Here is a 14130-nt window from a genome sequence, read left to right as displayed (position 1 = left end):
AAGCTAGAGAGAAGGAAATGTGTTACAAAAGCAACAAAAAGAGGTTGCCGCAGGAACAGAGCTGAAACGGTTACAACTAACAGAAAACATTCTCCTGCAAGAAGCTGGATGGAACTCAGGAGAACAGTCTTTGCATTCCCATAACATCAGAAAACAGCTGTAGGTTTTCTGTGTCTCATCCCATTCTGACGTCTGACCCACATACATACATGTGTACTACCATCACCATTAGAGGTGTGCCATCAGTGCTGTGAACTCAAGAATTCTGCACCTTGGATCAAAGTGCCCAGACTTTCCTGATGTTTAAATCAAGTTTTTTGGAAAAACTCAACAGAGAATGCTACCATCTTTTTCCTTCTTTCAAGCAAGTCCTTTCAAGCAAGGAAACAGAACTAAAGAGCTCTACTGATGCTATAAAATCAAGTACTCTATTAGACAATGAAAAATTTAAGGTTGTCCTTTCAGCTTCTGTTCGTCTCTTCGATTCTAAGCATTTCAACACATTCTGCAATTGCACTGTCACATGCAAATCTTTTCCAGTGATTTCTGTCTCATCTAGAAACCTGTTTATGTTCTGCTTTGGAATAAACCAAGGTGGTGAAGCAGAATAACTACTCTCCACAGAATCCCCATCTGAAATTTGTGCAGGATTCAAGCTGTGAATTAAATACAATAAGATGAAATCGCAGTGAGGTAGCTTGAAAGTCACATTGGAGAACTAGATGCTATCCCCGTTTCTGCTGTAAAGATATTTACTTTTTAATAAAGATGTTATTCATGATAGTGTATGAGTGACTGAAATGTACTTAGAAAACATTAGAAATACATGTTCTCAATTTTTCAATTTCCAGTTTCCAAGATCTGCATATGTGCTGAATCTCACAGCTGAAACCAGAACTAGCTGGTGACATTTCCTGAATATATGATGGAAAATAAACCTTGAATACTCTGGGAAAGAAGAGCATCAGTATCTCAATATTTTAAATGCAACATTTTTGCAACAATAGCCAATGCATCTACAGTATAATAAATATTAGAAATGAAGTAAGGTTAAACATCTATGTGCAACTTCTTGAAATAGACACAACCAGTAATGGTCTGGGACAGTATGTTTATTTCACTTGCTGTAAACCAGGCAAGTCAAAACTGTACTTGTGACAGGTGTGAATCAAAGTCTATTTAAGCCAACAGAGGTCTGGATCAGGCCAGTAAGGCTCCATTCTGGTGCAGATAGATCCTATCACTTAAGAGCCGACAAGACCCTGAAAGGTTGTATTTCCTTCCCTAAACATAAACACAACTTCTAATACCACAGGAGTATTTTCGGCATTCAAGAAGTAGAAACTGCTTGTTGTCAGTGCTGTGTTATTTTTTTCATCAAGTAAAAAAGTGGAATGAATTATGTGCATCTACAAACTAAAAAATCTGAGAAAATGAGACCCAGTTAAAAGCAAGAGAAAAATAAAAAGCTGACAAAATATTTGGGGGTAATCCTTAAAATGCTGGGTTATCTCCTAAAAAAAATAAATACATCAGCAGCTCCACTAGTTGTGATCCTCATGAGGTTATTTCCCATTTACAGTAAGAGCAGAGCTGGAGCGAGGAGCTGCTCCCGAAGTGAAGGCTTTGCACTCAGTGGACAGACTGAATAATCAGTTCTTTGACCTCAAGAAGGTTAGTCCCTTTCCCTGCATTCTCCATCTGCCCTTGATGACTTTGTTGACTTGGCATTTCTTTCACAAAACTGGCCTTTCACATTCTGGCTTGAAACTTCAGCAGCATGTTCATCAAGACTTCTGGGAAGTTACCTCTCCAGTAAGGTACATCTTTGCCAAAAAAGTAAGAATGTGCATTAATTAAATAAAAAAAAAACAAACCAATTATCTTCATTTACTGACCTCTGAACTTCTTGGGAGGGTTGGCAAGGTCACCTGCATCTGGCTGAACCACACATCTGTCATCCACTAACCTAAAAATACAAAAGTTATTACTCACTCAAATGCGTTTGAGAGCAGTATACATAAATTTCAACACAAAAGTCATACCTTCAGCACAAAAGTTTATACATTTTTCCAATTTAAGCCAAAAAACAGAAGTCGTGTTTGTATCAGATACAAAAAAGGATGTTTAAAGTCCAACAGGTTAGCTTGGCCCTAACCCTGTTTGCAGGTTCTTGCATCCGCTCTGAGGCCTTTCAAAGGCAGGCAGAGCAAGCAGCCATCACTTGGGTACACAATTGTATGTTAACCAGCTTGCACAATCAGGACATACAGTGGAGTTCACCAATGGCTTGCTGTTTTCATAACACTGTTTTATCTAAAATTTGAATACAGAATCTGACAGAGCACCTCAGATTTTAGTCTTCAATCATTCTTCACAATTTCCAGGTTTTTTCCTCTAGAAGAGGCATGTAAAATTAAGAGTCAGCTCTGACCAAAATTCACAGGAGCGCATTTTCCTTTTCTAGAATGAATGTTTATGTAATCCACAGCTGAAAATATAAATAACAGACTAAACATATTTCTTGCAATATTTTAAAAGTTAAATAAACAACACAATTAAAAAAGATCATAAACCCCACTTAGAAGACAAAAAATTGCTTATCTTATCACAGAACTTCCTAAGCATAAATTTAGCTTCCCTTCAGGAAGCATCTTGTAAACAAACTGCCTATTTCAAACAACTACTCATGGTTAAAGGCACAGAACAGCCCTGCCACTCAGCAACACAAGTCATAGCAGCATCTTCTGTGGGAAACTGACAGAAATTGCACAGATTGGGTTCATCTCAGTTATGAAACAGAGGCATTCAACTTTCACTCACGCTGAAGGCTTTGTACCACAAGACCAATTCCTAGCATAACCAAGGATTTTGAGCCTGTAATAGGACGGTAAAAATTTTGGAGGTGTCAACAGTCAGCTCAGTTCTTGTGACATACTTGGTGGCAAATCTGAGGTATCTGTGAGGATAGAGAAGCGAAGGGGCAGCTACAGGATCCATGGCCTCATGGAGGTGTGCTTTTTGCACAGGCTTATATCATGGGGCTTAGCAAAATCAAGGAAAGGCCTGGATTGCAGCATTTAGGAAGAGTCAGTCCTACAAGATGCCTTTTGTCTATGATCTAATGTGCCAAAGCATTCTATAAGCAGTACCTAAAATCTGCAATCACAGGAAAAATAGGGCTGGACAAGGCTACTTCCACTCCTCTTGCCCTGAGTTAGGCCTGAACAATAATACCTTCATCATTCCTGATGGACATCTGCATAATTTCCTTTTCAAGTCTGCCAATAGCAGACAGTGACTAGACTGAAGCCAGAAGGGAGGAGAGCAGCCAGGCCTTGGCTTCTCCTTCCACTGCCCCACTCCTCACTCACTCCTACAGTCACTTCCTCACGTGGCAGCCACAGTCCTACTAGGCATTATCGTGACAGCGCCTGCTGGGAACTGCTATAGAAGCCTCTTGCAGGAGGTAACTTCAATATCTAGCTGCACTTCAAATTTCACCAACTTTGGCAACTTTTTGAAAAAAAGAAGACTCAAAAAACATAAATGTTAAAATGCCTCGCCAAGGGATTTTACTGTCAAGTATTCACTGCTCTACAAAATCCCTCCAAGGCTGTCTGACTGAACCCATGAAGCTTAACCCTTAAACACAGGCAGGATTGGAGGACGGTATGTGGGAAGTGGCGTGACTCACGAGGCACATCCTGTGCTTCTTGGTGACATCTTGTGTAACCCTGGTGACAACTCTAACTGGATAAAATGCAAAATGCTCCTAGGCACTCCACTGCTGTAACAAAAGCCATGTGCAAAACATCATGTCCATGTTGAGAAAAACAAACAGAATCCTGCCCTCCCCCTGAGATGGTGAGCTGCACCATTCAAATGCATGCTGAACTTCCTAGGCTGAGAACATAAATATTAAATACTTATTATTCATCACTTTCATTTAAGCATTGTCTAAAGGCACAAAGGACCATAAATGAGTTCTGTGGTCATCGGGACCAAAGACATCAGACAAGGCAGACAAAGGAGAATGGAATGGCTACTTCTCTCATCCTATGCGCAGGAAATGACAGCTCAGAGAGATTAATTGATGTGGGGCAGAACAGCCACACAACAGAACTGAAACATCTCCTGAGCCATTGTTCAGCTTCTGGTACCTTTGTTTCTTACAAAGTATCTTGCAATACAGGACAAAAAACTAAAGTATTGCTTTATCTTAACAGCAGTCTTTCTGTAATTTAAGCACTGATATTTTCATTCAATGAATGTACTCCAGGAGTTTGCATTTTGAAGAGTTTGAGAGTACTCAGAGGCACTAGTTACAGTGCCATAGTGATAGTTGAGATTCCTGCAGCTCACAAAGTGGGGACTTCAGCCCCTGCTACAAACTGGGGCAAAAGAGGCCCCTCAAACACAAAGCACTTTCCCTGAGTGGAGACCTTGATATACTCAAACCCCACTTCTTAAAGAGGGGCAGAGAGCAGCTGAAGCCTGCTGGGTGGATTGCACTAAACAACCAGTAGTTAATGACCCACACAACAAGCAAACAATCCAAGGGGTGAAATCAAACAACAGGCTTGACCACAAAAGGTCCTGGGCATTTGCAGCTTCCATCAGACCACAGCACAACACCTTCCATCATTGCTCACTATTTTGCATTGGAGGCTGAAGAACGTAAATAAAGACTTTAGTGATAAAGGAAGAATTTACTATATTATACAAGCAAATGTGCTCACTACTTAAATACTGATCTGAACTATTAAGCAACTACTCAAGTCATTGAGCATTGAGCTCAAGTCAAAAAGCTTTGGTAGACTTTAAGGGGTTTATTTGTTTAATTCTTTATATGGACTACTGTTGTCACTTAGTACCTGTCAGATACGGCATGACTATATTTCAGTTTTTCACACTGGCTGCGTATAAACAACAAACAAGTTTCTTACATGTGTACAACATAATTTTTCTTTGTTCTAGTTCTTCTTTGAACACAGTAAGTATCTGCTTTATGCACAATGCCACCTAGAAATCGCTGCAGAGCTGTGGTAATGAAGTTTTACAGTAGCTCAGTGGTGCTGCAGATAAATCAGCGTTGAAGTCACAGTGACAACTGTGGCAACAGACCTTTACGCACAGGTCTTTGTATTCGGTAATTGCAGAATTAGGGTCTAAAAGTAACAACGTTCATAGGACGTTCATGTCTTAGCTGCCCAACCACTCTCCCACTGAAGCTAGCTAAAGTTTTTCTGCTCAATTCAGAGGAAGTAAGGGCAGTTCCTCACTGTGCCACTCACAGGCACTGAAGTCACTGAGACCTCAGACTAGCATGTACAAAGTCACACTGAAAAAGAACTAAAGCTATCTAAATTATGTCCAGGAGGTAAGGCCTGCTTCTCAGTGGAGAAGCAGCAGCTTCCAGGCTGCTATTATAAGCAGTATAAGCTCCTGCTAGTATAAGCCAAGTTAAGCGCAGTGCAAATTGTGAAGCAAAGCTCCAATCTGTACGCAGTTCTACAGACATCTTCCTCTCCCTTCATCTGGTGGTGTTAAATCTGCCCCATCTCTCCACATGTAAACCCAAACATGTTTAGATGCATTCAATTTAACAATATCTAGCAGCAATTAACTCCACCTATAAGATGGAGTTCACATTTACAAGCAGTTTTAAACATACCATCTCTCCTATTTGTAGTGTTTCAGCAATATGAGGACAGGATTCTAATGCCGTTAATTATCTGCATTCAGAACTTGCCTAAAACCAGCTTCAAACTTCTCATATAGCTTCTATGATTACTCCACTCCCTGGGCACTGTTGGGAAACAGGAAAACAACGACTTGGGGTAATTCCCACTGCTTGAAACAGCAGCAACCTCTCTAGGGACTTTCACTGAAAGAAAAAAGCAGAACATATGTGCATAACCAGTGGGTCTCAATGTGTATTCAGGGAAAGAGGAGGAAGAATTCACTGATGGGAGGACTACATGGAAGACGTATAACTGATAAGGCAGGTATGTTGGCAGAAAATATTGATAGATGTGTTTACAGCATGGGTGTTCAACCTGTTGAATTGCCTCAGCTGCACAGTGAAGAGGAATTGTCTAGAGTTACTCCAAAATGAATGCCTCCTACTTATTTCCATGGAAACTACACCAGATACAGAAAGCACAAGAACACTATTTGATAGAGCAAATTCTCAGCTACGAAACACTCTTTTTCAACACAGTCACTGCCATTACCTACACGCTGTCATAAAAATCTGCATCAACAGAGATGATCCATTGTCACTGTTACCAGTGCTTCAATACACCACCTACTGCCTCACTGTGCTCGCAGCCACTGCTGGTCTCCATTAATGTTCAGTGAGCAACGGGCACCATTTTTTCCACAAGGAGGAACTGAATTACACCCCTCTGCTTCATGCACACATCCATGTCAGATGCCATTTTGTCAGACTGCCCCTCTGCTACCATATGTCACACAGCAACAAAATGCAATGGAATACTGGTGGGAAGGCTCAACCTCTACCGTCATGCTACCAACATCCACCTCTGACGTTGTGGGCCAACATCATGAAACAGGAGGCACTAATTTTGGAGACGCCCTAGTAAAATATAAAATATCATTAATATATAAGTAACAAAACATCTTAATTTTTTATATTCTTCTTCTTAAAACATTAAAAAAAGAGGAACAAAACCATACAATTAGTGGGATATGTGACCTTGTTTTTGTGAAACCAAGGCATCAGGCTGGTTCAATGACAATGACTGCAATACTCAGTGAGTTCTCAAGGTGATCCTCAGAAATTTTTGATGAAATTTCACTCTTCCTGTGCTTCATCCTTGACATGGACATCTGCCAAAAAGCTGTGACATGAATAAGGCATGATTGTGAAGCAAAGGTTACTTCTCTGGTAAGGTGGGGATTTTGAAAGTCTGGTTAAGAGACGTGATCAGATTTTTGAGCTGCATATGTCTGATTGCAACTCTGTATGTTCCATTTGAAAATTCGCAGGTAATGTATTTGTATCAACTAAAAATGGTCTCACAAACATAAATCAATGATTTTTTTTTTTGCAATCTTGAAACCTATTCTCAAACTCCTTTATCAAAATGGAAAGCATGGCTACGTATTCTTCACTATTCACAGGACTGTGTATAGACAACGTATCAAAATGCATACAGATATGTGCCATCACTTGAGTCAGCACTGCACAGCCCTGCTTTCAGTCACACAGCATTAACAGTGCACTGATGGTTTGGCTGTTGCTGAGTGTATGGGGCCAATTCACAGGGAACAGTGCAGGATGGGGGGAGGTTGCATTGCTGGCTGTGCTGGGCTGCAGGTTGGACATGCCCAGTTTATAGGTATGAATCATATATGCTGGATGAGCCATTCGAATTATCTCACACAGGCTAAAGGTGAACATACCACAAGTTTCCAGAAACTTGCTGCTGTAGCATAAGGATCAAGGAACGCCATACAGCAACATTCCTAAAAAAATTTTTCACAGTGATGAGTTATTTTAAAATTACTACTGGGATACAATCACGTTCTGTAAAACAAAAAACAAATGTAAGAAAAAAGATACTATGCTAGAAAAGTGGCAATGATAGATTTCATGAATTTTAGGGCTCTTTCATAACGTTAGGTGTCTTTTAGATTGCCTGGAACAGCAGCCATGTAACCTATATTCATTTAACCTGCCTCTGTAGAGTTGTGCCTTCAATTTAAAAAAATACTGCTCAGAAAGTTATTTTGTCTCTTTCTACCAGCAGAGAAACCTTCATGTTCCAGGGCTACTATTACTGAGTACTTAGTAACTGAAAATAACACACAAGAGAGGACAAAAAACACTATCCTATACACTCTCATACATGTAACTGCCCTAGGTTTGTGTGCCTAACTTGTCAAAAAGCACAAGGTCACTACTGATGTCTAATTATTGTTAATACACAGGGATGTGCAGAACTCAGGCTGGTGCTTCACATACATAGAGTATTTTATCCCTCTAAGAAACAAAGCCAGAGTATGTTAGCATGAAAACACTTCCTCTCTGGTTGCTCAGCTTTTACTCTCATAGTTCCTGTTACATTATCATTTCACTGATTTTCTCAGCAGCAGGAACAGGGGACAACGTTGACAACAGACGTCAGCAAGAGAAGCTGGACATTTTAATTGCTAGCAGAGCTGGGTATTTTAATTGCCAGTGGAGCCAAGGCCAACCTTTGTTCAGCATCAGTTCACAAATCATGCTGAGGCTACGTCCCAAAGATTTGATCTCAACACCCTTTCATGAGCAAAGCAGCAGCCCTCAAAGCCACCCCTTCCTCTGCTCCACAGCCATCCCTTTGCACACACCACCTCCGTACCAGAAATATCCCTCTGGAACATCTCCCACTCAAAGCACTTCTTCCCTTCCTAACTGCAGCTCTCACCCACAAAGCCTCTCCCGCGCTCCCCACATCGCAGCATGCAGTACCCACTCAGGAAGAGAGGTGCTAGTCATACTACTAAGGAACCAACCAATAACAAACAATAGGTTATTAAAATTTTGCTGCCCTGGAAATCAAATACCCAAGTGCCAAAACAATCAGGTCCACCCAGTTCTTTGCCAGATCCACCCACTTCTCATTTCATTTCTTCTCTTATCAAGCATCTGGGTCAGCCCACTTCTTGCTTGCCTCAAGCAGTCTCCTGCCAAAACTCTGGAGTTATTATACCTCACCCTTCCCAAGACGTGAGTTCATACTTATTTTCTGACGACCAATCCTGATTCAAATGATTTACAGCTTTATGATTTAGCTCCACGGTATGAAATTTCTCCGTTTTCCTGTCTCCTTCCTCTCCAACGCTTGATTTTTCATTCTCTTCTTTTCATATCTGCAATCTTTCAGGTTCTCCTACATTAACCCCAAGTGGCACCGAAAAGCAAAAAGGATCCTAGTCTGGTACCAGATCTGGAGGTTGGTGGCCCTGCCTGTGGCTTGAAATGATCCTTGCAGTCCCTCCCAACCCAAACCATTCCATGATTCTATGTCCCTTACACTTAGAGCGGGGCTACTAAGCTCCTGTACCACTTGGGAAGACTGAATCCTCTCAATCACCATACACAATATTTACACAATAAATGCACAACGTGCCAATGAGGCACAGCAGCACAGAGAGAGAGTAAAAAGTCTGACTCTTGCTTGCCTTTAACTTTTGTAATTTTACTCTTCTTTTTGGGAACAAACCTTAGTTAGCACAAGCACAAATCACAGGTTGAAAGAAGCTATTAAATAAACACCCTAACTCTGGGAAAACTATTAAAGAAAAAAATCCTCTATATACCTAAAATATTTCAAACAGCTGATAAACTCCATCCTTAGTAAAACAGGAGTATGGGTGCATTTTATGCCAATTGCACAGACAGGAACACTCAGCCATTCCTACCATGCTGGAACATGCTTGTGTTGGTTACTCAGGGTTGTACTGACAAACACCAAGGAGACAGAGGGCACAAACAATAGTACCAAGCATATACTGGGAAACTGAACAACAGCATGCAAGCAGGCAGTGCCAAAGCTGCATTAACAACTGCACTAACAAGCAGCCATAAAGATTTTTTCCTTATCTGATACACCCTCGTAACTGTACCTGCAGGCTTACATGTCAGAGGGGAAAAAAGTTTTGCCTGTTCAATTAAGTACTGCAGCTATAAATCCTGAATGTCACTTTGTTATTCTTTTGTATTGTATCATATCCAGTCTTGCTCTTAGATTGCAAAAGCTTCAGAAACCCATGCAGTAGAATTTGTTTGTCCATTTTATAGCTATATTTATTTTTAAAACATTGTGTAAATTAAAATAAATAACAATAGAGTTAAAATAATTGGTAACAATAGAACACAGTGCTACTTGGAGGTTGCAATGCAGGGGAGGAAACATGATTCCTAGATTTTAGTCTCAATTCTGCCATTTTTCTTAGCCAGTATAATAGACAAGTCATTTAAGCACAAGGAAAACGGCACTGAACTTAACTGGGGCATACTTACCTTGCCAAGGAACAACGCATTTGTACTTTAGAGAGGTACAAAGCATCCTTATTTACTGTTGTCAAAATGAGGCCTCAGAACCAGCAAGGGGAGGAGGAGAAGACAGGCACCTCCAGAGGGCAATATCAACCTTTTCTAGCATGGATGTGCAGAATAGGAGGATGAAACACCTTCTGGACACAGACTCTCTCTCCCTCTTGCTTATTTGCTGCTTGTGATACAGATTGTTTCTGAAGACTCCAATCACTAATTTGTGGTAGGAACGAAAGAGAAAAATCTTTCAGTTTCAGTTGAGCTTGCTCGGCTAGGACATTTATGAGGGACCATTTTAGTTAATTACACACAAAATAAAGAAGGTAAAGAGAGCTGTACAATTAGAATGTTAACACTGGAAATGTGATCATTTCAACAGAAGACTTTATAAAGTGAAACATTATATAAGCAAATCCAAAAAAGTCATCTTCTGCTCATCAGCTGTGCTACAGCATGTCTGAGGTATTATCCCACATAAAGTGTACATATACAGCCTAAACTAGGCTTTATATTCATGTTCTTCCGGGCAGAGGCCACATACCACAAATGTCCATGAGGATCTCCAAATATTCCCTTTATTTCTTACAGGAGCATCCAAAACATCCTTCACCAGAGTTTTTAAATTTGATCAAACTTCGGTGGCTCTTCTACTTAATCTTTACTCCTACTAGCAACATAACGAATGCAAAATTGTAATGAGTTCAGGATTTGGCCCAACACAAACAGGGTGCTATGTTAAGTAGCTTAAGAGCTACTTAAACAAATGGTTTTAATGCCACTTGTTTACACATTATAATTACCCAAAACATGTCTGCAGCTCAGCCCTCTCAATGTAAAAAAGCATGGCTGAAGCAAAAGTATGATGTGTGTAGACAAAGCATGCATTAGAAGCATTGACACTGTGATGACCACTAATTACTAACAGGATTTTCAGAAGTAGGCAAACTTACCTCTTGACATGAATTTTAGGCATGTAATTCACAAATTAGCCCTTGTCAGGCCAAGTAACTTACATCTCTAAGTACATAAGTGATTTCAGAAAGAGCTCCTATTAACAGCATATCTGGTCTCAAAAGCAGGCAGGCATGCAGAACTTGTTGAAAGGTTAGCTGTTCAGCCCCAAGAGCAAAGTAAAAATTTTAAAAAATCATATCAACAGAAATTCTGCATTCAACTCATAACAGAAGAATTCATGCTTTTTATTCGGCACTGTCTACAGCTGCAATGCACATTTGTGAGCATCCACTTGACAGGTTTGTTTGAAGAACAACCATGTTCTAATGAACCATGTGCTAATGAAAAGAAGCAGAAAGGTTGAATTTGCTACAGTTAACGTTATTTAATGAAATAGAAAGGTTTACTCAGAAAAATACTGTTGAGAAGACCTAACATCAGTCAAGTGATCAAAAAATAACTTAATCACTGAAAATGGTAATTAAGGTATTCACACCTACACATCAGAAAGGCAACTCATTATATAAAGAGTAAAGAAGCAAAGGGAGAGAATTAGGACACTCGTATTTAGATGAAAAATATCGCTGTTTAACTTGAGAAGCTATTCTCAAATGCTACACAGCTCAGCAATTTTTATGACAATAATATATGTACTTATGTTTTACTCAATATATGGAAATACACAACACACACAGGAATCCAGGTCCTAAACATCAAATCGTGATTTTTCATCTTGTAGCATGAGAGTAATAACCCTGTCATTTCATATAACTGTATGTGTAAAACATTTATGTATCAAAATGCTGACGAAAGCCCCATTTTTCCAAACTTGGTTACACGTCAGGACCCAAAGAAGGATCTACTTGATTTCAGAGGCCTTCAGATGGTGACAAGTCCAGAGCTAGCACAAACGTGCAATTCCATGGAAGTCAGTCAAGCAGTGCTATTTGACAGCAACAAGGCATCTGTCCCAGTACTTCTAATATTTATTCTTTAGTGTGTCATGGATCAGCTGTCCCAAGGCCTCTCCTCAGTGCAGATGAGCACTATTGTGCTGCCATCGTTACACTCCAGGACTTGTGCCATTACTTGTGAGAATAAATCTGAGCTTGACATCAGGACACAAACCTCGCCCAGGCAAAACCCTACTGAGAAAGCAGTGCTCTGGAAGCAAACCATACATCAGCTTTTTTTCAGACAAAAGAACACAGCTCACAGTTGAAGTTTTGGAGCCACGAGGTAATTCAGTAGGTAATTCAGCTCCCAGAATCCCACTGCTGGTTTCAGCACTGACTTCTGCCTGCAGGGATGAGGACTTGGCTCACAAGATCTATCTGAAAGAGGTCTGTTCATTCTTTGATATGTGTCCAGCTCTCATTGATGTTAATGAGAATTATGCAAAGCTATTAAAGCATAAGAGAACACTTTACATCAACACATGTTCCAATTTTCTAAACAAAAGGGTGTTTTTTTAATTTTCATTTTGCAATGATAAATGTTTACAAATCTTTGCAGCTGGGCCAGGTACACCTGCAGATTTCTCTTTGCTTTTCTGTTTCTTTGGCACAAAGCAAACAAATAAACAAACAAGACTTCCAAACAAAAAACAGCTGGAAAATTACAGTCACTTTTACTTGTTTTTAAACTAAGTGGAACCAGTTTCCCTCTGGGACAGATCATTTTGGGAGCTGCTCCAGATTATTTCAGAGCTGCTTTCCCAGTAGCTGGGAGCAGCTCTCGAAGCATTTTGCCACACCTACACCCAACCTGTACCTGCTCGCTTAAGAGAAGTTACAGGCAGCAGCGAGGAGCAGCAATTCATAGAGGAAGTGGCAGGAAATGCTCCTTCCATATGGTGAAGCAGCTGGGAAGTGAAGAGTCAAGAAACGACAGCCAAAAATAAGATGGCAAGACAACAGTACAGCAATTTCTGAGGAGGTCTGCATGAACTGAAGGCAAAGGTGTAAAAGAACCTAGTACATTGCAGTGCTGGTCACAAGAATCTTTCATAACTAGCTTTTTAATATGGAAAAATGCCATAATAAGCAGATTCCTACCTGAGAAATGCTTTGGTCCTTTCTCAAATTGACCGCAATGTGAGCAGGCATCCATTTTGGCTTCAACGCAGCAAGGCTATCCTTACAATAGCAAATCAAACGTGCCCAAGAACGTTCCCAGACTCTGAGGCTAAGTGGCATAGGAAAGCCCACATCTACACCAGCAGGATCGCATGCTGAAGAGAGGGTGGGGTGGTCACACTCTCCACAAGCTTCCAGGAGCCCTCCAGTCCCTGCTCCCATACAGGTCGTGGTGACAGTATAAGCACAAGCTTCAAGATCATGCCGTGAGCCATGCTGGCAGGTCACTACTACAGATACCTGTGAGCTCATGTTGATCTATTAATACTGATGAAGGAAGAAGGTTTGTGGACAATGGTCTCATTCTTGACCCAGAGTTTTCACTCGTGCTTTCAGAGCCAACAATATTTCGCTGAACAGGGACAGCATTTTTATCAGCACATAAACATCAGAGCAGCGACTGCTGAGCGCTGAACAAAGCTGACTCGCAGGCTATGCTGTCAGGTGTCCAAATGTTATATCACCTCCTGAGGTGTGTCTTAACAACAAGCTTTGTTACAAAGATGTGAATTTGGCCTTTTATTGGAAGGCCCTCCAGTTTTGCAGCATTCTTTTCAGCTGAACCAAAGCATTTCAAGGTCTCTTCATACAGTTTATTCTGACACCGTAACAGAGGAAAAATGCCTTCAAGTAATCACTTTCTGCTTGGAGAATTGGAGTTCTGGATCGCTTACACACAATAACAAGGAATTAAGTGGCAGGCAAATAAACCACATCTTCTACAAAAGCTTACACTTCAGTGATACAGCCAATGGAAGAATGGAATCCACTCCATTTTGCCTTTTAAGTGTATTTCTGCTGTGCAAACATTTCTTAACACTTACATTACGATCCTACAAAATCCACATTTTTACCGATGCAAGCCACATTCTACCTGGGGAAGTTCCAGGACAAGGAACATGTTTCATTTTGGAACAGACCTCAAAGCGCTGTTATTCTCAAGCACAATTCAGGCATGCAATGATG

The 14130-nt window shown here is 40.5% G+C and overlaps 1 protein-coding gene across 1 annotated transcript in view; it reads right to left on the bottom strand.

Moving 5' to 3' along the window:
• Window positions 1-14130, bottom strand: part of ITPR2 (inositol 1,4,5-trisphosphate receptor type 2) — a gene marked incomplete at both ends in the record, with an annotated part of 260856 nt that overhangs the window by 229124 nt on the left and 17602 nt on the right. The window contains one exon of the mRNA XM_079549692.1: window positions 1899-1969. Within this exon, the coding sequence (XP_079405818.1) occupies window positions 1899-1969 (71 nt within the window). The remainder of the gene's footprint in view (window positions 1-1898; window positions 1970-14130) is intronic.

The sequence above is a fragment of the Tetrao urogallus genome, assembly GCF_951394365.1.
Source record: "Tetrao urogallus genome assembly, chromosome: 1".
NCBI classification, from domain to species: Eukaryota; Metazoa; Chordata; class Aves; order Galliformes; family Phasianidae; genus Tetrao; species Tetrao urogallus.
Note: the sequence above shows the minus strand (reverse complement) of the source record. Positions and strands in the feature narration are given on the sequence as shown.